Source organism: Glycine soja, chromosome 5 (genome assembly GCF_004193775.1).
Source record: "Glycine soja cultivar W05 chromosome 5, ASM419377v2, whole genome shotgun sequence".
Taxonomy (NCBI): Eukaryota; Viridiplantae; Streptophyta; class Magnoliopsida; order Fabales; family Fabaceae; genus Glycine; species Glycine soja.
This window is the reverse complement of record NC_041006.1, coordinates 43363375-43387707: the sequence shown is the minus strand read 5'-3', so window position 1 is coordinate 43387707 and position 24333 is coordinate 43363375. Positions and strand designations below refer to the sequence as shown.

The 24333-nt window shown below is 32.3% G+C and overlaps 4 protein-coding genes across 6 annotated transcripts; 2 read left to right on the top strand and 2 right to left on the bottom strand.

Annotated features, from left to right (window-relative positions):
• Positions 1–423: 423 nt before the first annotated feature.
• On the bottom strand, positions 424–4050 carry LOC114413663 (ankyrin repeat-containing protein At2g01680-like). The gene is made up of 3 exons (XM_028378172.1): positions 3505–4050; positions 2352–2761; positions 424–1574 (listed from the first exon to the last, which is right to left on the bottom strand). Exons 1-3 carry the CDS (start codon positions 3809–3811, stop codon positions 699–701), a joined length of 1593 nt encoding a protein of 530 aa, XP_028233973.1. The 5' UTR covers positions 3812–4050; the 3' UTR covers positions 424–698.
• A 2896-nt stretch (positions 4051–6946) lies between these two features.
• Positions 6947–11345, bottom strand: LOC114413662 (ubiquitin fusion degradation protein 1 homolog). Its single transcript, XM_028378171.1, has 10 exons — positions 11208–11345; positions 10731–10784; positions 9840–9917; positions 9463–9487; positions 9335–9367; positions 9111–9232; positions 8871–9001; positions 8166–8389; positions 7359–7603; positions 6947–7248 (listed from the first exon to the last, which is right to left on the bottom strand). The coding sequence occupies exons 2-10, from the start codon at positions 10731–10733 to the stop codon at positions 7159–7161; spliced, it is 951 nt and encodes a 316-aa protein (XP_028233972.1). The 5' UTR covers positions 10734–10784; positions 11208–11345; the 3' UTR covers positions 6947–7158.
• A 1679-nt stretch (positions 11346–13024) lies between these two features.
• On the top strand, positions 13025–14015 carry LOC114413661 (probable calcium-binding protein CML25). The gene has a single exon (XM_028378170.1). It carries the CDS (start codon positions 13205–13207, stop codon positions 13769–13771), a length of 567 nt encoding a protein of 188 aa, XP_028233971.1. The 5' UTR covers positions 13025–13204; the 3' UTR covers positions 13772–14015.
• A 2827-nt stretch (positions 14016–16842) lies between these two features.
• LOC114413660 (actin-histidine N-methyltransferase-like) lies at positions 16843–19774 on the top strand. Of its 3 annotated transcripts, XM_028378169.1 has the most exons (5): positions 17240–17359; positions 18048–18134; positions 18235–18534; positions 18658–18921; positions 19216–19774. In XM_028378169.1, the coding sequence occupies exons 3-5, from the start codon at positions 18361–18363 to the stop codon at positions 19591–19593; spliced, it is 816 nt and encodes a 271-aa protein (XP_028233970.1). In that variant the 5' UTR covers positions 17240–17359; positions 18048–18134; positions 18235–18360; the 3' UTR covers positions 19594–19774. The 3 variants fall into 3 exon arrangements, with proteins under 3 accessions (XP_028233968.1, XP_028233970.1, XP_028233969.1); XM_028378167.1 differs by lacking the exon at positions 18048–18134 and having other exon boundaries at positions 16843–17359; XM_028378168.1 differs by having other exon boundaries at positions 18048–18534.
• Positions 19775–24333: the final 4559 nt, after the last annotated feature.

Genomic DNA, 24333 nt, shown 5'->3' with positions numbered 1-24333 from the left:
TTTATTTTGTATTTGGTTTGATTTCATTATTTCAGGACAATGCGATTGCCTGTATAAATTGGATCAAAATTTGGTATATTATTCGAAAAGTGTTGAATTTGAATTCCAAATTTTAGTATTATAAGCGTAATAACAAAATAAATTGAATCAATTCGATGATAATATACGGACTTAGAGTAATTAATGTCAACACCCTTTGTTTTTTAGTCATAAAGCTTTGGTTTTAGCTTCTATTAATAAAGCTCAAGCAACCACCAATTGTATGCTAGTTGTGATTTTAGAGATTGAAATAGACTCGTATGACCTTTAGTCGCGCGTCACTTTTAAGAGAGGAAGCTCTAGTTCTTGCACGGTGAAATATAATGCAGATGGAAGTTTAGAGGGATCTGAAAATTCAATTTCGTATTGTAATGAAAATGCTCATTCCAATATCAGACTTAAGTAGTGGACTTCCCTTTCATATTATTTTAATTACATATACATAAATCTACAAGTGTTGGTTATGAACTATAATCACATACTAGCAAATGCAAATCCAACCGAATTGCCTAGTAGTACAGCCTGAAACCAAAAACTGAAAACTCAAGATGAATGATGAAATCCCGGTGAGCTAACATTATCACTTAGCAGTGGTATAACAGTTTCAGTTAAAAGGTTGAAACATTGCTCTTCTGTTGTGTGGTAACATGATTCTTGACTCACAGGGCATAGATCTTCTCAATGTCAGAATTGTATTCATCCAAATCTGATATATTTGCAGAGTAAGACCATGAGAAAGATTTGCTTCCACTTGTTCTCTTGATGCGCCTCTGGGAATCACTGCGGAAAATGCCAAAATGTTGTCGAAAAACGAAGTAGCACATGCTCGCTAGAGTGCCAACTAGAATAGGTACCCCCAAAAGGGTTATGGTGATAGCCATCCATGTTTTCTTTCCAACAACCTCAAAAGCTATTGCTAGAAAAGCACCACAAGTGCAAGCACATGCAGCCCACATCAACTTGTTAACCACTGACACAATCTGCTTTTGAGCCCTTGTGTCCCAGGCTACCAAAGTAATTTGAACTACAACAACTGCAAGAGAAATGAATAGAGATGTAGAGTTCAGAAGGCAGAAGACCTGGAAACTAACATGATCGGCTATATTAGCTTTCCCAATCTCTTGTCCTTCTTCCGTTATATATTGACCCGGCAAATTGAAGATGGCCAAGAATGCTATTGAAGCAAAAAGGACAGCAACCACTGTGACCGAATTAATGGTGTTTTGAACTGCTTCCCTATGAAGTTTCTTCAACTCCTTGGCAATACCAGAAACCCGTCGGCGCGTTGTTTCATTTTGTATAAGTTGCGACTGCACCTCATGCTTTATATCACTAACAGTTCTTTTGAGTTCCATTGCTTCATCTTCTTTGCCAACATACCTGGCATGCTTAGCACCATATTCTGCAAGGGCTTCCTTTATTTCCAAAGCTGAATCTCCATATGGCAGTTTATCTGCCAAATCCATGGCTGTTTCCTGCTGTTTGTTGATGGCATTAACATCCATAGCAGAATAGCTTAGCAAAAGGCTCACTATCTGAAAAAAAAGAACATGTCAGTAAAGGCAGCAAAAATAAAACTCACTCAAAGGAAACAAGTGCATTCATTTTATTCAATTTATGCATATAAATAAAACTCAACTCATATAGCATGAGGACAGTTTGGGGAAAAAAAGCCACATGTATGGTTTCTTAAACCACAGGTTAAATATAAATAACCCATTTCCTAAGATCCCCGACTGGTGCTTTAGACTGTTACTATTAATAAACATAAAATGTACTGATAAAAAAAAAAGTCACAGATACAGAACCCCTTAAGTAGCTAGTTATACAATGATAATTGATTAAAAAAAGTTGAATTGCTTCTCAAAAGACTTCACTGCATATAAAAAAATGAACTACTGTAGCTGCTGCAACCAGCAAGATCTTCTTCACAGGGTATAATATGTTCTTATGACAAGAATTACATGAATACTGACTTGAAAAAATACATGTCATAGATAATGACAATAACTTCACGGTTCACATGAATAACCCACTCTCACTTAACAAGGGAGGGCCACCCAGTGCACGGGAGGAGAGGTTAAATACAAAAGACCCAATAGGCAAGTTGTATGGCCAAACAATATAGGATGTTCATGCATTTCTTGTATTCTGTTAAAATCATCGCATGCCACTTGGATTTTCCCACATCAAAGTTGGCAACTTGTTTATCTTCCAGAAAACTATGATCTTATAGATAAGTTTGAAACCAACACATATATGGTAACAAAAAGAATAAATATAGCTACAGTTCAATAGAATGTGAATTTAACCTGTGAACGGCATTTTCTTGTTGCCATGTGAAGAGCTGTATTACCCTTCTTATCTCGCTCATTCAATATAGAAGGATCAGCTAGTAATATCTCCTCCACCACTGAAGTACACTGTCCTTTGACAGCCATATGAAGGGCAGTTTGACCTTTTTTATCTTTGATGCATACTATTCCTGGATCCCGAGCAATAAGTGTTTTTACAATACGAAGGACACCATACCTAGCAGCATTGTGCAGTGAAGTTTTGCCGTTTTTCCTAACTATGAACATGCAACTGACATCGACATCCAAGATAGCATCCACCACATCCAAGTGGTCTTGAACTGCAGCAGAATATAGAGGACTGGTGTTTGAGGAGTCGCATAACTTGCAGACCTCAGGCCAAGTATTCAAAAGCTCCCTCACAATATCTGGAAAAGGATTGACAATGATAAAGATATCATAATTGAAAATCCTTATTTAGAATCAAATATTGAAACATGATAATACTCCATTCACCTTGTCCCTGATTTCTAATATTGTTTGACCTACAAGCATTATAAGAAAAATTGCATCCAAGAGTACTATAGATGATGACATGTCACTCTGCAGCTATCTACAATCCTAAAAGCTTACACATGTGTCATCATCAGGTCCATGGCAATCAAAAAAGACTCGAGTATTCAGAATGCAAGTTAGAAAGAGAAAAAATCAACACTGAAGACACATCCATGGTCGTTCATGATTTTGGTGCATTGGTATTTGATAGTTGGTCCTTATCCAAAGAAAGAAACAACAAAAGCATCCAACTTTTCAAACATATTATTTCCTATGTGATCCCTCTCCAATATCCTTTTTGGTCTTCTGTGCAATTTACTCTTCTGATTGGCACTTTCGGTGACCTCCTTTGTACGTGTCAAAACTACCTCAACCGATTTTTTATTTTCTTTTTTTCTGAATTGGTGCTACACTAATATTTCTCCATGTAGGGTATGGTGTTAAATACTATGGCTATGCAATTCTGGTTGAACCGTTTAGGATTTTCCGATTCTATCATATGTATTTATATTCCAAGTCCAAAAGCGAATCATAAAAACATTGACTTAACTGAATTAATAGCAACATCCATAAGAAGAACTTATTCCATGAAAATGAAAAAAAAAAAAAAAGGAACCTAGATTGCCACGCTTGGCAGCAACGTGAAAGGCGTTCATATCAGCCTTCTTGGAGCGAATCTTGACGACCTCGAAGTCACACATGCTGAGCAAGAAGCTGAAAATCTCTTGCAGATTGTTCTCTGCAGCGATGTATAGCGCAGTCTCTCCAGCATCGTTCTGAAGAGACATCACATCAGAGAGCGATGACCATTCTTCATTCTTCACTTTCTCCACCAGTTTCTTCACCCCATCAAAGTCCCCAGATCCAACGCTCGAAAATATTGATTGGTACGCTAAGAACTGCACACCCTTTGCCTCCATCATTCATTCACTTTCTCTCTCTCAAGTTTCAATTCAACAAACAAAAAACAAAGACAGGGGTTGGTTGTTGTTTTTCACTGTTTCAGCTTCCTTCCATCATCAGTTGCAGAAAAGGGTGTCCTAAAGTATGAAACTTTTTATTTTTCTTTGTATCAAAAAAGAGATAGAGATAGCGATGGATTGGAGAGAGAGGGAGGTTAGTGGAAGGAAGGGATATGGATGGATGTGAATGTGATTATGGACTCAATTATTTAGATTTATTTATTTATTACTGTTAGTGTGTTAATTAATTAAATAGTAATAAATGAATGATAAGAGAAGATTGACAGAAAATCCAAGTGGGCGGGGTGATAGCATTGACTAGAGCAGTGTTGATGTCACAAGCACTCCTGCACAGTTTCATGTTACTCTCAATCCGTACTACCATCTTCTAAGTTCTTTACTATAAATTTACTGCAAACTGCAAATTCGGTGAAGGTTTACAAGGTTAGTTAATCTATGATTCTTAAATTTCTGTCTACTTATGTTTAAATTTATTCAAAATTACACAATACAATATAAGATTTAAAATATGAATATTTATTTTTAGTTTATACACATTTTATTTATACAAAGGCTAACTTTTTTTTTATGATTTGTATATTAATATATTTTTATTTAAAATTTGTATTCATGTGCAATATAAATTGTTGTGCATGAATTACATCTTTATAAAATTTAGTCTATCGTATTTATTCCCATCCTATATAAATAAATACTCAACGAATTAAAGATCGATATGCTTTAATGTAAAGTTCTATCCAGTGCTGAAAATTTTAATATTCTATCAAGCAATACACTCTTTTTCATTGATTAATGAACTCATTGATAATTGCAAAACATATTTAATTACTTGATTATAATTTGAAAAAAAAAAATCAAGACCTTATCCGTGTTCGTTATATATGTGTGTAAAGATAACAAGGATATTGAATTGAATAAATATTTAAAGAGTAAATAGGGTATAAAATATAAAAATTGTAATTCGGCACTTATAAGTTTATATAAGCCTGTTGCCTCTGAATTAGTCAATATATGAGAATTGCAGTAGTCTTGAGTGTTGAGTTCCTAACTTATTAGTAAGCAATGGCCAAAATTCCCTCTGAGGAGAACGTTCCCTATGAGGGTCCTCGCGATTGATAATGATATGTCTTGCAGTTTTGCAATGACAACAAGGCTCTTGAAATCATCAAGCAAAGATGCAATCCGTATCATTATGAATCGTAAGGTATCCTCCATGCCCTTCCAGGGAAGCTGATGATGTTCCAAACAAGACCAGAACTGCATGATCAATTTCTCAAGGCTGTCACACAAATTCTTCAGCAATTGTTTCCGTTTTATTTTTCTCTATTCATCCAATTTCTGGATTTTTTATGTTGCTATCATGATCTGACACTTTTAATTTTCTTCCTTTCAGAGGTTGTGCCAAAGTGAATTCTTCAAGTGATCAATGCCCCTGGTTTGACAAGAGAGAATGTTACCAGTCATTTGCGGGTTTGTTTTAATTTTAAATCTAGATGCATTTTTTGTTATGATTTATTGTAATTTTGAAGAATATTTTGATGAATTTTCATAGTCAATTAATTGAAATCTGAAAACAGCTTATATGTAGAAGCTTACATGAAATAAGGATGTCAACTTCTTTTCAATTCAAGGAACTCAGCATAGCTTTAGATTTCAGATGTATCGTTTTTAAAGCAAAACAAGGCAATAATCACACCTGTATATTGTTATCATACTAGAAAGATTTGCAACGTATTTTATTTTTTCGCATGACAACAACTTTACAAATTAAATTTGAGTTTAACAATTACTACAACATACGTGAAGGAAAACTTTATTCCAAAATTCATAAAAATAAATTTTCGTAGAAGTTTTCTTAAATTTTAATCATAGTGTCTTTTTTTAAAAAATATGTCTATTTCAAATGAAGTTATTTTTATGTTTGTTTCAAATAAGATATTTTCAAGAAATTACGATAATGATGATTTGTAAAAACAGTAGTCGCTGACAGTAAGCGGAATAACAATAGGAAAATAGAAAAAAATTAACAACATTTTTAATCCCTTCAAATATTATAATTGTATAGTTTTAGTTTTTCTAATTTCAATTACGTCAACTTTTTTTAAGTGCGAATTACGTCAATTTAATCCTTCGATTTTTATCATTCATATTTTTTTTCTGGTACAGTTACTTACTGTCATATTATGCCCAATTCGTCACATTAACTAATTCGGTTAAACATTAGATAAAATTAAAATAGAGGAAACTAATTATAAATGAAAGATATGAAAAAAAAAATCATTTTTACAAAAAATGAAAAAAAAAACTTAAGAAACTCACTTGACACAATTGAGACTTAGGAACCAGAACCACATTAAAAATGCAATTAGACCTAAAAATAATAGTTTTATTAACAATAGCAATAGTAACCCTCTGAAAAAATATAGCAATAATAAAAGTGACCACTATTTATGATGGTTTAATTAAAAATAAATGAGACAACATTGGTAGTAATAATAGTAATAGTTACATTAACAAAAAGGAGAATAACTATGATGGCATGATTAAAAATAATCAAGTTTATGAAAGAAAAATCATTGTTCGTGCACATTGAATTAATAATTCGTACCCATTTATAAAAATAAACTCAACGTCTTTTATTTACGAATAACTTTTAAATTGTACACAATTCTCATATTCCGAAAGAAAAAGTTAAATGTATAATTAGAATATAGACTTTGTTTAGAGCTTAACAATTCACACACAAGATACTGATTACTAAATACTGTTAATAATAAAGCTCGTTAGCATTTAGAGCTTTTTTTTGTTACATAGAACTTGTTTATTTCCTATGCTTGAAAACTGTCTTCTGATTTTAAAAACTAATTCTCTTTTAATAATTTTAAAAAATATCTTTTCAAAAGCAACACTCCTGTTCAATTTTAAAATTAAAAAAAAAAAAAAAAACTAAATCATCATTAAGTTGTCTTAATTTTCTACTTTGAATATTTCATGTTTTTCCTTACTTCGTCTCATCTTTCTCATTCTTATTATTTTAAAAAGCTGCTCTATAAAATGGTTTTTAAAAACAAAAACAAAAACACTATACACAGCATGTTACCATTCAGACACGATTGCAACCCTCGTCAAGAGCTTCGTTCACAAGTAATCAAAGGTATTTTCTGTGGCATCTACTGGTCTATCTACTGCTTATAATACAATAAATAAATAAAAGTTTTTGCAATAGACATCGATCCATGCATAGATCAACAAAGTAACTTGCTTTAAAAGTAAAAGGCCATTTTAATTTAACCCCGTAAAGAATACTTCTTCCCTGAAAAAGGTTGAAATTTCGGCTCTTCTTTCTCTTTAGGTGGCTCTGGTTTTGACTCTTTCGCCTGCAGATGAGATGAAAGATGTAAAACTTAGCAGTCTATCACTTACCGAAAGGAGTAGAATCCCGAGATAAACGATAAACATGTGATTTGAAATATTAGCAGCAAATTACCTTTCCTGTCTCTTTAGTACGGTTAGCATTTGACCCAAACACAAGCTTGCCCTGAGATTGACGAGCATTACTTTGTGAACTAGAAGCTGTAGAAGACTGCAAATTGACAACATCAGGTTTCTGGTCCTTAGACCCTGAAGAGGAAACTGGAGGAGGCTGATAATTCAAAGGTTTTCCATCCAAGCGTCTCCCAGTTCCAGAAAATGGGTTGAACTTGGGCTCATCTTCAGCAGGGATCACCTCAGCTGTGAGGAGGAACAAGAGTTGTGAGTCTTCAGAATAATATGGTCTAGAGGAGTATCACTGCAGTGTACACACTACCTTTAACTTATATAACACTTACAGTAAAATCTTTAAATAACAGTAATGGTTTTCTTTAAATACCAGTAAAAGTTCAATGACCAAATGATATTTTCGGATGTTTACATTTTCCACATTCCAAAGTTAAAAAAAAAATACATATTCCTTTTGCTGCAATACCATGAAACAACTCCATCAGAATCAACTCGTATTTATAAAAACAAGTATAACCCTCTCATTGATTGAATATTGTACACATCCCAATTAAAAAAGAAAGGATAGTGAACCAATCATCGTCAACTAAACAGAAACATGAATGTTGTAGTCACCAACACCAATCATTTAAAAATAAAAGTAATGCAAATGAATCAATCAACTTGCAGATATATATGGTCAGAAGCCGTACAGAGAGAGAGAGAGAGAGAGAGAGAGAGAGAGAGAGAGAGAGATCCGACCAGACAGAGAAAAGAGACATCTATGACAAAAATCAGTAAGTCAAGTGCATACCAGCCACTGCTGCCTTCCCAGCAGAAAGGGGTGCAGTGGGTTTTTCAGGTTCCTTGTAATCCAAGGGAGGAGCAAAGTCCACCTCACAGTCAGTCTCAATTATGCTTATGGCAGTGTCAGGCTTAGTTTCTATAATATCTATGTAATATTTCTTGTTGTTGTAAGCCACCATAATGCTATCTCCAGTAGTCAAGCAGGAAAAATTCCTCAATGTTGTTTCTAAGCTGCATAAAAAAGTACAATCAAATATCTAAATGAAGATCTAACTGAAGTCAGTGTGCGAAAGTAAATACAGAACCAAGCTAACAGAGGATCCCCACATCCACAGTCCACATCTGGACAAGGAATTCATATGCTGAATTTAGCTCTGAACATATCAAATATAGTTATATGGAATAATTAGTTTACACACTTCTAAGATTGTATACCACATTATCATGTATTAAGGAACACATACAAAAAACGAAGCCCAAAAACCAGTATGTGCCAAATACCATAAACCACTGAAGTTAGAATATGTGTGTGTGTAATTGAAATAACATCAAACAGCGTGAATATCCTGGAAAGATGGTATAAGATGATACGTATTTAAAATTCAGAAGGAGAAACATATTTGAGTGACAGAATTGCACTTTTACAAGAGAAACTCATTGGTAGGTAAATATCATAGCTTTATCAAACTAAACTTAATAAATGTCAACTCACATAGCTTTTGGATTGGAAATATCCAAAAAGTCTTTTGTGTGGGGCTGTAACTTAACATATGTCCCCTTTGGAAGTGTCACATTTTTCACTTTGACAATGTCCCCCTCTTGTAAAAGCATGTTCTCCATCATCTGTATATGAAAACAGCATCAATTAAAAAAACTAAAAACTCAAAGCAGAACCATATTAGTGAAACAAGCTTACACCTATATTCACAAACAATTACTTTTGAATGCCTACCCAGTATGGCATGTATATCATGCCTTCCTCAGCAATGAACTCCAGAACCCCACAATGAGAAACCCGCTCGGCAGCATCATTACGGAGTTCAAACAACATTGGGTAATCAATATGCAGAGATGCTGCAAATTAAACTGATGTTAGAATTTGAAAACTCAAGATATATATTCGCCTGGAATAAAAGTAAGCAAAATAAAAAACAGTTCAACCATGACAAAACTAACCTAGACGGTCAAGGGCTGATGGAGGCATGATAACTGAAGAACAACAAGAATTTAATTTTGACATCAGACAGGGGCAAATAGAAAATTATATTCTAAAAACAAGAACTGGTACAGACATGGAAACTTACTTTTGTCACCACTTTCGATTTGGGGCTGCAGTATTAAGAATGAAAAAATAGAAAGACAAAAAAGGTTAGATTATTTTACGAAATATTTGGTTTCAATTTAAGAGTGTCATAACTCTCACACATTAAACACAATACATTAAGGTCACTTTAATTGAGTATCTTTAGTTCCTTTCTTTAGATTTGATATTTCATGCTTCAACATTCTACATTTCCAACCATATGAGCCATGACTAATTTTAGCTTGTTAGAAGCAATGCAATTACATTTAACAGTGGATTATGACCACAAAATGGAAATTAAAGGTCAAAACTTTTTATCATTCTATGATCGATGTAGCTACACAAGATTAGCAATGAATACATGGAAAGAATGTGAACCTTTTCAATAAAGGAAGCTGGGTAGCATCGATATATCTGCTCAAATGATGTCCCATGATATCCATATCCGTCAAAAAACTGTGACAAATGTACATATCATCATCATCATGGCATCAATATTGCATAATAAATTAATTGATTAACATGTTAGAAAGGGGGGAAGTAAAATAATAGAGATGATTCAAGAAAAAATAATTCTAGGAAAGACAAAGGAGCTGAAATATAAATTATTAATCGGAACTAAACAACAAAAGAGTAGTAGATATTTGGTTTATGGTTTTGTGTTACTATTTTACGCTTTCACTAATAATAACAAAAAGGTTTAATTAATCATTTGGTCCTTAAAACTACACCAACTTTTCGTTTTGGTCTTTATACCTAAAAACTGTATGATTTAGTTCCTATCCGAACAATTTATGTTTTAGTCCTCATGCCTCCATTTGGTGGCAGTTTTACAAATTACAAAGCCAAAAAACAAGTGTTGTTAAATAGCAGTCATGGCGGCACCATGGCAAAATGGCATGGCAGGTTTTTGCAAACCTCCATAGGCAATTATTGAAGGGAAGTCCTCCATGGCATGTTTATATGGCAGAATTTCAGCTTTCTGCCATCCACCATTAATAACACTGAAAAAACTAACAAGAGGAACTAAAACATAAAAAAATTGTTTGTAAAAGGAGTAAAAAGTACAATTTTTAGGTACAGGGACTAAAACAAAAAGTTGGGGCAGGTATAGGGATCAAATGATTAATTCAGCCTAACAAAAAAAAGTATCTTGCTTTCACATTGTATTATGATATTTGCAAAATATTTGCACTATCAACGATAAAAACAACATCAGGAAACAAAAAAATAATAATAATAATAGTGCAAACATTTTCAGAAGCATACCATTTTCTATTGTGCTGATTGCTACTACACCAGAGAATCAACCCTCAAAGCTCCCTGTAAGAGTAAACAACCATATGCGTCAAATAACAAAGATAAGCAGCCGACCATAAAAATTGGCAATGGAATAAATTCCGAATACGGAAGAAAAAACCTTTATAATGAAGTGCATATAAGTAACTTTCACAAAGCGAGAATGATGTAATACGAAACAATTAGTTAATTAAAAGCATTATCCACAAAACTTGCGAAACTGGATGAGCGGAATCAAAATTAGAAGAAAAAGAGACGCAATTGAGGAAACCCTAACGAAGACCCAGGGAACTGTAACAGACGTGGCTATCATCCTTCAATTAAAGCGAAAACAAGTGGCAGTTGAACAAGATACAAGTAAATTTTGAAGCAATAGAAGGATTTGGTAGGATCGATAGTTGAACGAGGATAGATAGTTAAGGAGCTTCGGAAAGCGCAGAGGAAAACCTGATGCTTGATCGATCCGATGAGATGAGAGAGAACAGAGAAGGAGCGAGCGAGGTAGCCGAATAGAATATAAAAAGTATTTTGTTGAGTTGGAAGGAACTGGTGCAGCAGCTACCAAGGATTTGGGCTGGCCCTTCATTCGGCCCAGACATTTATAGCCATATTATGCTGGAATTAATTCATACACACTAGTTAAATTCTTTTGGATAAGTAAAATTAGTTTTGATCAATGAATTGGAGAACATTCATCTTATCTTATCCATGACAACAAAAATTATTTACACTTTGTAAAAGATGGTTGAAATAATTCAAAGATGAGTGTTAGGAACATAATTTTTATTTGATTATAATTTATTAAAAGTTATAAAATCAGAAAAAAAAAACACATTAAATGTGATGTGTAATTCATAAAATTTTATTATTTTCAATTAATTTCATCTAATAAAAAAGAATATGTTAAAAAGGATACATTAAAAAGTGTTCTTAACCTTTCTCATGATTCAATTAAAAAAGTACAATGAAATACAAATACAAATAATAACATAAAAAACATACATGACTTTATAGTTTCAATCATATTTTTCACTCAAAGATAAGTATCACATCTTGCCTAAAACTTAGACAGTGATCAATTCTACCAACCAAAGATTTTTTTAAGTACTACCAAGTAAATATATAAAAATTAAAATATAGTTTACCAATTTCAATTAAGGATGCCAAACGAACCAAACTAATTTGCTTTTAGCCCGATAAAAACGATTAGAGATAGATTGACTCAGGGACGGATCAATTAATACATCAAAGGGGAGGATTATTTTTTCTACATAATTATTAAAGATTAAAATTTTAATAAATAATTGTTTAATAAATGATAAATTTCACAACAATGTTTACTATTAATTTTATATATAAATTTATATATACGATCTATTACCAGTAGAAAGTTATCAAATTAACAACTACTTTCTTAATATTTCTCAGATTATTCTTTTTTATTTATTTTTTATTTTTTCTTCTTTTATATGTGTAAAAGCCCAAAATTTTACATTATTTTCAGTATTTTGTATCTATTTCTTAAAAGAAAAATAAGATTGGTCCGACGGTTGGCTTACCGTGAGTTTTTTATTTATTTTATTGACAAACCAAGATTAGATCTTATGAGTGACTATTGAGTCTTAAGATATTGAGTGGGTTTATTTAAATTTATTTATCAAAAGAAATACTTATTTTAATAAAATAAATAATTTTAAGTTTTCTTAATGTATTTGTCTAAACTGTTTTAATTTTAAAAAAATATTGTTTGTTTATTTTGATAAACAAATTTTATCTATTTATTAAAAAAATACTTATTTTAAAATTATTTTTTTAAGTTTAAAAAAACCAACTCATTAACTAGCTTGTTTATGCTCCTAAGCCCAAATCTTTCAGAGAATATATATAATTAGTTATTTGTCACATGCATAATATTTTTTACACAAATTTAAATTTAATAAGTTATTTGTCTCATGTCTATATTAATGTTTATAAAATTAATATAATAGATACTGATATGTCACGAGTTGTTAGACAAATAGACAGGTATATTAAGAAATTATTATAATAAATTTACCTGCATATGTCACGAGTTATTAGACTAATTAATAATATCTCAATGTAGGAGAAACGACAAAGAGAGAGAGAGAGAAAGAGATCAATTCCTTCATGTTTTTCTCGTTTTATTTCAGTAAAATTTTAAATCAAAAATATATTTTTTAAATAAAGTTTCTTTTTTTTCCTTTATTTGCCCCTAAGCTAAACATTTATATTAGACAGATTCTTTTAGATCATAAAAAAAAAAAAGGAAACAGTGAAATATAACTAATTTACAACGTCCCGATTCCCATGGTGCAATGAGCTAAAAGTCTCTCCAAATATAGAAAAGCAACACACATTTGACAAACATTAACGATCCTCCCATTCCCATTACAAGAAAAAACCAAATTCAACATTCATTCACAATGGGTTTGAAATCGCTCTTCAACCGCAACAAGGACGCGATCTCCTCCGACACGGCGTCCCGATCGACGTCTTTATCCGTGCGTTCACGCACGCGTATGGCGGATGAGCTGGAGCAGGTGTTCAACAAGTTCGACGTGAACGGCGACGGCAAGATCTCGGCGTCGGAGCTGGGGTCGATCATGGGGAGCCTGGGGCAGCCGGCGACGGAGCTGGAGCTGGACAACATGATCCGCGAGGTTGACGGCGACGGCGATGGCTGCATCAGCCTCCCGGAGTTCATCGAGCTCAACACAAAGGGCGTCGACTCCGACGAGGTCCTGGAGAACCTCAAGGACGCCTTCGCCGTCTTCGACATCGACGGCAACGGCTCCATCACCGCCGAGGAGCTCAACACCGTCATGCGCAGCCTCGGCGAGGACTGCTCCCTCGCCGAGTGCCGCAGGATGATCAGCGGCGTCGATGGCGACGGCGACGGCACCATCGACTTCGAGGAGTTCAGGGTGATGATGATGATGGGCTCGCGCCATGACACCACCGATAGAGTTAAACCTGCTCCAGAAACTTGACTTCCTAGTAATCTCTTGCTTCCCGTTCGTTAATTATATATCTGCGTCTTTCTTTTTCTTTTTTCATTATAGAAAAATATAGTATCATTGTATGCCAAAGTTTAATGGCAATTGGTTGAAAAATACACGTATTTTTTTTTAGATTTTAAGCTTCCTTCCTTCCTGGATCCATTTTCTGAGGCAGATTCAGATTCTTCTTTCCTGTTTGTCCCCCATTTATTATATTCTTTATTTGTTGGATTTATTATCTGCGTCTTCCCTTGTCCCCTCCCCCTCTCTTTGAAATTTTGAGTTGCAAATGCTTATAACTTTATGCTTAAGTTTTTACATCTTTTTAAAACTAATCACTTAAATTGAAAATATATGATCTCCTTCGGCGCCGGGTGGTTGGGAGTTTTTTATTTTTTATTTTTAAATGTAATTTTTAAAACAAAATATATCTTTTACACTTATTTTTAAAACTAAGAAAAATATTTTGTTAATTTGATTCAATTTTTTTAATATATATATATATATATATATATATTTCTTATTTGACATGGATATTTTTTAATGTCGTCACATATCATTTTACGGTCACCATAATTATTATTAATGTCTTTACAACTACTATCATTATTGCCACCATCATCACCAATGTCATCACTAGTATCACCGTCACTTGTCACTACCACCAACATCGTCACTATCAACACCACTAACGCCAATTACATTACCACCACTACTATCAACGTTGTTGTCATAGTTATCATCAATATCGTTGTGAAATTGTCATCACTAACTATCATCATTATCCCCACTGATATTACTATTAACACCAATGTCACAATAATTACCACAAGTATTTCTACCGATGTCGTTAATGACACCATCATCATTGAATTTATTTTTGAAACTAATCACATTTTAAAATCTGATTTAAAATGATTTAAAACAAAATTAGTTGTTATATTTTTAAAAAAAAAATAAAACTCAAACCTATAAACTATCCCAAATAATACCTTAAACTTGAAGTTTAGAAACAATATATTGTATTAAAAAGAGAAAAATGATTAAACATGTTTTTTATTTAACTTTTTAAAGTGAATGTTTATACTATAATATTCTAAGATAAATTTAAATAAACTATAAATAGACACATAAGGAGAAAATGGATCTAACATTAATTCAAATTAAAATACATCATAATCTTTTATATATATATATATATATATATATATATAAATATTATACACACTACTATTTTCTCATTTTACATATTTTGAAATTCATATGTTAGTGTAATCTGAGAAAGTTTAGCAATACAATCTTTAATATAAGCTTTTGAAGACATTATCTATTACTCCTTAGTTTCAAAATTAGTTAAATATTTAATAGGTCTCACTCAGGATGTTGCATTTCTTTTAATAAAATTTAACCTTTAGCAAAAAATATATTATTAATATTTTTTTCATAATTAACTCATTAGGGTGGGTCTAATTAATGGGAATAGAAATAGAATTCATGAGGTCATAGGTTTGAATTTTTATTATTATTTTACACAAAAAAATTACTTATGTATAATTTTAGTGAATCTTAATTCGATTTTTATCTTTTAAAACAAGACACTTTAAATTAAGCTCATATTCAATAAAATTAACTAAAAAGTTAATTGAAAGTGAAGGAAAATAATCGATAGCTTAAAGCTAACTTATTAAATTATAAATATTCGATAAAATTAACTATTAAAGTAAAAAAAAACATAAAAATAATAAAATTATGATTTATTTTAAAAAAATAATAAGAAAATTGAATAAATGTAATGAGGATAAAAATGAAAAAAATTATAAATTACTAAATAATTACTAAAAAATATATTGTTTAAACAAAATTTATAGTTAATAAAAAAACCAAAAATTAAATAAAATGTCTTTTTCAACTAACTTTATATATATATATATATATATATACACACACATATACACATTCACGTTAAGATGAATGTGAATAAAGTCATCTTGAAGTTTGTAAATAGAGTATTCCACCGTGTTAAGGTTAAGGACAATAATGCTTCAAGGAACTAATTTTAATATATACATATAAATTCAAGAATTCAATTTAAAAAGCAAAGAACACAAAAAACAAATTAAAAATATCAAATAGTTCATCAAACTATAAATTAATTTAATCATAAGAAAACAATAGACACAAAATTCATCTAGTTGCTTGCACTCACTCTATTTTCAAGTGAAAAAGCTGGCAAATTTATAAGAGTGATAATTTTTAAATAAATTATAGAAATGGATAGATTGTAAGGATATTACATGCTATGGGTAACTCAGTCCTATTTTAAAACACAACTTGATATAAAAAAATTATGTTTTAAAACATAACTTTAAAACTGTAATTTTTTTGAAAAAAAATATTGAAGTCGTGTTTTGATCATAACTTCAAATATATATATATATATATATATATATATATATATATATATATATATATATATATATATATAATTACATTCTAAAGTGGTGTTTTAAAATAGGATTTATACATAATCTATAATATTTCCAAAATTTACGCATTACTGTAATTTTTTTAAAAAATTACCCCACTCCTGTACATTTGCCCAAAAAGCTCCTAACTTTAAATTTTTTTCAGAAAACTTCTACATGTAATTGTGAAAATGGAAATGTAACAAAATAATACTTCAATTAATGAAAAAGGAATAAAATAACAACTGAAATGAAATAAAATAATACATCCATTTTATTGGTTGGATATGTTACCACAGGATGGAACAAAATTTGCATTTCATTTAATAGGTATAGATTGCATTTAAGTGATCATAACATTTGCGCGAAGTATATGTTAATTTTACTGATAATTAATATTAAAAAATAAAAATAAACAAAGAAATGTAATGAAATAAGTTATACAAATTTAATTACATTCATCTTTATTTTTTCAATTTAAACAATTGAGCATGATGCCCATTATATTTTACTTAATTGCAAACTATTTTTTTAGTCTGAAATATAGTATTTTTTGGAAGCCCACGTGAATTGTAGAAGTTTATGTTAAAACTGGGTTCGGTTTTACACTGTTGCGGCAGGCCATAGGAAGAGGAAGGGGGATATTTGGGGAAGACGGTAATGTGTTCGCTGACCCAGTTGCGTCCGCTAACATGCGCCGCTTCCGCACCGGACCTCATCAAGTGGGTAGCCAGAGAAGGTGGCTTCGTGCACCGCGCGGTCAAAATAGCACAGCTCGACTCCTCCAATGGACTGGGCCTAGTGACCAAGGAGGAAATTCCACGTGGCAGTGACCTTCCCCTGCGCTTCACCTCTCTCGAACGAGACCCTCTGCTTTTGATAATTAGGCTGTACTGAGTTGAGTTTTCAATGTAAATGAATTGGAACACTGTGGTAGCATTTGGCAGAGGAACTATGGGCAATGAAACTGGGTTTGAAGCTTCTGCAAGAGAGGGCAAAAGTTGGATCTTTCTGGTGGCCATATATTACCAATCTCCCCGAAACATACAATGTGCCGATTTTCTTTCCTGGGGAGGACATAAAGAACTTGCACTATGCTTCTCTTCTTCATCAGGTACTGTACTCTAGCATGCCTAAATTCTCCAAGCATTCAAAAGAAAATAAGAAGGTAGTAGAAAGGTTAAATGAATTGAGTTTTATCTATAAGCTATAATTAATTTATGCACTTTAGCTTTTGGAGAAGTTAGACGAGAGACAATTTATAAAAGTTTAGCGCATAAGTTTATTTTATCTTATGAGAGAAGCTCAATTCATTTTACTTATTTTCTTTTCCTTCAAGTGCTTACAAAGAAGTTTATCCAACCATGATCTGAATCTGAGCTATTTTGCAAACAATAGTTAATAATTGATTTAGGGTCTGTTTAGGTAAGCTTCTCTAGAAGCACTTTTAGAGAAGAAAATAAGAAGAAAAAAATGAAATGAGTTTCTGCATAAGCTAATTTGTAGATGTCCTCTTATTTTTTTTGAGAAACTATATGAGATAACTTCTACAAATTAGTTAACAGATAGCTCATGTTAACTGATGAAGAAACTCATCTCATTATTTTCTTCTCTTAGAAGTGCTTCTAAAGAAGCTTACCCAAATAAGCCCTTAGTAGATTTTCATTTTGACAAGAGAAACGAATATACATACCTAGTCGATCTCCAACGTTAAAGTTGTTCCAATATTGTATTGTAGTACACTATGTACTGATAAATTTCGATATGCATTTATGTGTGTCTCTTATTTTTCAATTTTGAAGCACATAGCCAACTTTGATTTTGCTGTTGGGTAATGAGAGATATGCACTTTGATTTGAGTCCTGTAGCTAACACTCAAAGACGCATTTGTAAGCAACACCAAAAGCTGAACTTGTTTGTCCTTCATTTATAAAATATTTTGAGTGCTTTGCACGGACATGGAGAATTTAAGTCAATTTCACGAGGCAGGTAAACAAAAGGTGTCGATTTCTTCTTGATTTTGAGAGAGAAGTCAAGCGTGCTTTGGTAAGTCTTACACCAGATAAGCATCCTTTTGGTGGTCAAGAAGTAGATGCATCTTCTCTTGGATGGGCAATGTCAGCAGTATCATCTAGAGCATTTCGATTGTATGGTGAAAAGGATCCCAATGGGATACGCATTGACGTACCGATGATGCTCCCCCTAATTGATATGTGCAATCATAGTTTCAATCCAAATGCTAGAATTGTTCAAGAACAAGATACCAGTGACTCGAAGATGAAAGTGAAGGCATGTTTTCTCATACTCTTTCCTATATAGCCCCCAACCCCCACCAAATCCTTCTTTTCATGCTTTTAAGAAACAAAGTAAATCTGAATTTATCTTTGCTGTGGTAATTCTTTCTTTGGTCAGGTTGTGGCCGAGACAGCAATTAAAGAAGATGATCCCCTGTTACTCTGCTATGGCTGTTTAAACAATGATCTTTTCCTTCTTGATTATGGATTTGTGATGCACTCAAACCCTTATGATTGTATTGAGCTCAAATATGATGGTGCTCTTTTGGATGCTGCAAGCACAGCAGCTGGAGTTTCTTCGCCAAATTTCTCAACACCTGCTCCATGGCAGGAACTGATCTTATCTCAGCTGAATCTAGCTGGAGAAACTCCAGATCTCAAGGTTACATGAGTGCCTCTCTTCTATCTTGTATAAGCTTAATGTATATTGTAGCAAAGATTTAATGTTTTAGCTGTTAATGTATCAACATCAGATCAATTTTATTTTTTGTCTTCCCAGTTTTCCCACAGTTCATAAACACCTTTGAGTAATAAAGCTGGCCAAAGCATAGGATCACCAAGAATAAGTAACAGTTTGCATGTTAATTAAATGATCATAACACAAGAACCATATGGTATTAGTTTTCCAATCCACAGTACAAGTTCATTACTTCATCTATTTGTTTTCTTGAAACAGGTGAGCTTAGGTGGTCAAGAAACAGTAGAGGGCCGCTTGTTGGCTGCATTGAGGGTAATTCTTTCAACTAATGTGGAAACTATGCAGAAGTATGACCTCAGCATACTCCAGTCTTTAGATGCTGAGGCTCCTCTTGGTGTTGCAAATGAGATAGCTGTATTTCGCACCCTAATTGCTTTGTGTGTCATTGCACTGGGACACTTTCCCACCCAAATAATGGATGATGAATCACTGTTGAAGCAGGGTGCTTCAGGTTCAACCGAGTTAGCCATTCAGTACAGAATCCAAAAGAAATCTGTGATTATAGACGTAATGAAAAATCTCTCAAGGAGGCTAAAGCTTGTATCATCAAAGGAAACAACAACCGCAGAAGGCTAAGTGATAGTTAACGATTAAGTATTTGCTTGCTGTCATGAATCTCTCTTTAACATTTTAATCTGCTTTTGCTTTATTTACATCTTACTGGAGAGTGCAATTTTGATTGAAATTACCTATGTTTTCACCATTTGGCAATCTTCTATTGAACTATGAGCAGTGATATTTTTTGTTAAGTTGGTCATTCTGAAAACTCCATAATTTATCTTTTATAAGTATATGATTTATTCTCGTATTGATTGATTAACATAATTTATTATCTGTATTTTATATACAAAATCGAATATTCCTTGGTTAAGATAAGCGGAAAGAAAGTAAAAAACAAATAGAAAAGTTACACCCCACTGGCATGGCTCTCTCTTTCAGTCTCGCTCTCATGAATAATAATAACCAGACAACGAGTTTGAATAAGACGTGGAGGTAGAGAATTTCGTCTTTTATTATTTTTGACGTGGCATAAGCACGGTTAGTTGTAACGTGACGTTCCGTGTTAGATTTAATCTTTGCCATAAGGGAGCGTTTGGAAACACAATAATATGTTTTGCCCTGTTCATTTTTCGGTCCAATCTAATAGTTGGCTTCAAACCGTGTGACATATAACAAGAGAATGGTTTAAAGAAAATCTGTTTTATAGACAGGGACAACGAATCTTCTCCTCCCTTTTCCCGACCAAATACTAAAAGCTAGTATTTGTTAAGTCGCAGGATTCATTTTATGACAATCTGATGCACCATGTATGTATGCCCTCTAAAGAATTAAAAATTATAGGAAGAATCCGGTGTTTGCAAAAAGATATACACATGGAGAAATTATGAGTTAAAAAGGGTGTTAAAGACTTTAGAGAAACCATGTTGTAAACTTTTATCACCAAAAACATGTACAAGGAAGTACACAAACAAGAAGAAGAAACACAGAATATAAAAGAAACAGAAGGATTATATATCATATGATAGTTGAAACTTCCTTCCAAGGGAAGTCTCTCTCTCTCTCTCTCTCTCTCTCCCTCTCTCTCTCTCTCTCTCTCCCTCTCTCTCCCTCTCTCTCTCTCTCTCTATATATATATATATGTACATGTCTGTGTGTCTATAATAAGTTTCTAACATCTAAGGATAGCCCTGTCTCTGTCTGCCAATCCGAGGGGTGAGCGAGAGTGAAGGTGGTTGACATCTCTGAGAAGGGCACGCCTCATGTGTAGCTGAAGTGAAGGGTGCTTTATTTTCTCAATTTCTTCCTTAATTTTGATCACTTGGCTGTGAACTGCAAAACCCATGCAACCCTCTCGCGGAGGAGTAGGGGTCCTGTTCTCCATCTTCTTCTGCAAACTCACAAACAGAGCCTTTTACAGGAACCAAATATGTGCGAAATGTAATTTTGGCGTTAGGGATACCTATTCAAGGATATATATATATATATATTAAAGAAATATCAGATTTTGAGAGAGAGGAAATAAGGAAAAAAATCTTTATTTATTATTTATTATAAAAAAAGGAAGTTTTAGATGGGCTCCTTCCCGTCCACCTTCTCCATTTGGATGTAGGCATGAAAATGAAACTTGTTTAAATCAGTTATGATTTTGACGGGAAATATTTGAGTTGATCAGGTTTGGGTTTGGGGATTAGATTTTTTTAATCGAGGTCTTGGTTGAGGATAGAGATGTCAATACCGGTTTCATATTCATTTTCATACGGTTTTGATGATAAAATTATTAAAATTTTATTAATTACTTGTTAATTTTTTTTTATAATTTTTACGTAATGTAAGATTTCTTTCTTGATGGTTTTTGTAAACAAATGTCCTGCAAATAGAAGTAGTTAAACAAATGGTAACAATCATTTTTTTTAAAATATGATTTTTAATATAATTTAAAAAAAAACTTGTTTACAAATCTAAACAAGTGACGGGACAAGGATAGGATACCCGATACCCAATAAATACGGATAGGATATCAAATCTTAACCCATCAGGTATCAAAAACAGATACAGATATATGTTGGAGAATCGAGATATAGAGAAGTAATACCCGTCCTCACCTTGAAAGGATTTGAAGCACACCTTTCAATCCATGCTCCCCTAAAATGTTATCATTTTGTTTATTTCCTATCAAAACAATCACCCTCCATATATGATATACTTTAATTTAATTACAAATCTGACCCATTTAATTTGTTGCTTTCTTTTCTATTAATAACCAAGAAACAAATCAAAGCAGACAACCCTGACTAATTATTTCCTTTTACCTTTGCAAATGCAAATATTCATTCAACGCCAAATGTCCAATACACAATACAATATTTATGAACAAATCTTATTTTATGGGTTTATGGGGGTAATGCTATGTATAAGTCTTAACAAAAAAAAAACAATCACATTTCAATTTTTTTAATATAAAACTTCACAAAAAGTTATATTGATGTGCACCAATTAATTGGCATATTGTTTCTTTAGAAAATTTAATGTTTTCCCAAAATTGATTAGATACAGAAATAGAGGTGCTATAACTTTTTTTCAAAATTTTATAAAATGTAAGTACTTTCTAAGTTCTTAAATATTTGACCCTTTATGTGCTTTTAATCCTCACTCTTTTGGTCTAGTTTTTTTAGTATGTCTTCTTAAAAGGATAAGTTAGGCCAAACACTTTTTATGAAAAACTCTTAAAAATAACTTATTTATATATATATATATTTTTTTGAGAAAACCATGATAAATGAATTTCTTTTCACCTATGCAATATTAATTCAACTCCAAATGTCCAAGTCCAATATACAATACTTATCAACACATTATTTTACCTATTAAAAAAAATCTTATTTTATGTAATGCTAGTATGCTACACAAAGTGTTGAGAAAATAAAAACTCACATTTCATTTTTTTTATGATTGTTAAAATTAAAAAAAATATTTATATGCATCAATTAAATTTTAGAATAATATTTACTAGTACCTTTCAAGTTCTCTAATATTTAATAATGACAACATAATTGATCATGATCCTCGATCTATATTAAGTTTTGGTAGCTAAATAAAATAAAATATCAATCATGTAAGATTGAGATTGGAAGTTGATCGAACACGTGGAGGAAAGCCGTCGTGTTTACAAAGGAAATGATAGGCATCAATCCATTTAATATTTATGTGATGTGACAATGAAAAGTCAGAAAAATTTCACATATGTTTCTTATTTACGCTCTATAAGCTGTCCCTTCTGTACTGAGAAATGGTTTCCACGACATAAGAATGCTCCAAAATCAAACTTCTACCACCCTCCATCCGTGGCCATGATCCACCTAAAACGACCACTAGGGAAGCCACTCAAACCAATAGAAACCTACCAGATCCACTTATTCAATTATATTTTATGGTCTATTCACATCCACTTTGCCTTATTGTTTTCTACTTTTTTGTTCACATTTGCCATTTGTTTTCTATTTTCCACATCCAATTTTGGGTCAAATCTTTACAGATTTTTCAAACAGTTAGTCCTATTTTTTATTCCTTGGTGCAAGCAACTAGTAAATCTTAGGCTGCCAAATTAGTGCTGGTATGACTCCAAATGTCTTTGTGACTTGTGATGGCAATACTTTAATTATATGGCCTATTGCAACCCATTAAATTGTCTTGTCAATGGTTCATAAACGTGTGATAGGTTCATTTGGGAGACCAGTCAACAAAAAGAACTTTGAAAAAGACAAACAAAGGGGCAAAATATAAAAGCAGTTGACCTGTATACTCCAATCATCTATACTAGCTACTGAACTTTGACAAAATTAAGAACTGAACAATCAGTTAATTCGAGGTAACTAGTTTCATTAGTTTAGTTTAGTTTTTGATATCTAAAAAGTATCAAATTTAATTATTTTGTGGATTGAAAATGAGAGGATTAATCAAGAAAATAGAACTTGAACGGAATGTGTAGGACAATCGTAATGTATAGTTGATGAAAAATGGTAAGTTAATTAGCAAAAGTGTCATATATTTGTTCTTTGTATTATTTGTGAAATTGATTGACTTTTTTATCAATAAATCTTGCCCGGTTGGGCGGGCATAAAACATTAAAATTTGGTGTTATGGAAAATTCACTTAACCTAGACTAAAAGTTATTCACAAGCCGAATGAGTTTGACTGACCGGTTGAACTAAATATTAATGTTATTTATATAAGAAAAATGATCTAATATGAGACAGTTTTAAACCGATTCTTAAATTTAAGGAGTAGATAGTTTTACGTATTTGAAAGATAAACTTATTTTAAGATGAATTTATTTATTCATAGAAATAAGTACATCCATCTGTGTGTGTGTTGTTAACAATCAGTTATGACATTGTCAAAATGAAAACATGTTTCTTGTATTTGGACAAGATTTTGTTGAGGTACACAATGAGAATATGTTCTTGTCTTTTATCTTGACAACTCTTATCTAGGTACATTAAGAAAATAATTTTTTGATGTGTGTCTTGACAAAAACCTGTCTTTGTCAAGATACATATTTGAAAATACATTTTCATCAAGGGTATTTTGATAAAAGAAAATCATTCGATGTTAGAGGGCCAACTTAGAAAATGGAAGGTGAGAATAACAATGTTGGGCTTGTTCATTTACCCATACTGAGTTGAATATGGACCGGTCCTTGCGGCCTATTATGTTTTGGATGGGCCGTACCAAAATCATCATAATTTTTTTTTTGTGGGGAGAAATTGTCATTATTATTAGTTGATTGTTAACCCGACCCTGTCTTATGTGTGGTGT

Excerpts from the sequence above, each read along its gene's own strand:
- LOC114413663 (XM_028378172.1), bottom strand. The coding sequence starts at position 3,811 with ATGATGGAGGCAAAGGGTGTGCAGTTCTTAGCGTACCAATCAATATTT. Across the intron at positions 2,762-3,504 it reads TGCCAAGCGTGGCAATCTAG|ATATTGTGAGGGAGCTTTTG; the intron begins GTTCCTTTTTTT and ends ATCCTTTTCCAG. Across the intron at positions 1,575-2,351 it reads CAAGAAAATGCCGTTCACAG|ATAGTGAGCCTTTTGCTAAG; the intron begins GTTAAATTCACA and ends CTTTTTTTTCAG.
- LOC114413660 (XM_028378167.1), top strand. The coding sequence starts at position 17,207 with ATGAAACTGGGTTTGAAGCTTCTGCAAGAGAGGGCAAAAGTTGGATCT. Across the intron at positions 17,360-18,234 it reads ATGCTTCTCTTCTTCATCAG|GTAAACAAAAGGTGTCGATT; the intron begins GTACTGTACTCT and ends TTCACGAGGCAG. Across the intron at positions 18,535-18,657 it reads ACTCGAAGATGAAAGTGAAG|GTTGTGGCCGAGACAGCAAT; the intron begins GCATGTTTTCTC and ends TTCTTTGGTCAG.
- LOC114413661 (XM_028378170.1), top strand. The coding sequence starts at position 13,205 with ATGGGTTTGAAATCGCTCTTCAACCGCAACAAGGACGCGATCTCCTCC.
- LOC114413662 (XM_028378171.1), bottom strand. Across the intron at positions 9,368-9,462 it reads AATCGAAAGTGGTGACAAAA|TTATCATGCCTCCATCAGCC; the intron begins GTAAGTTTCCAT and ends GTTGTTCTTCAG. Across the intron at positions 9,002-9,110 it reads TGATATACATGCCATACTGG|ATGATGGAGAACATGCTTTT; the intron begins GTAGGCATTCAA and ends TTTCATATACAG.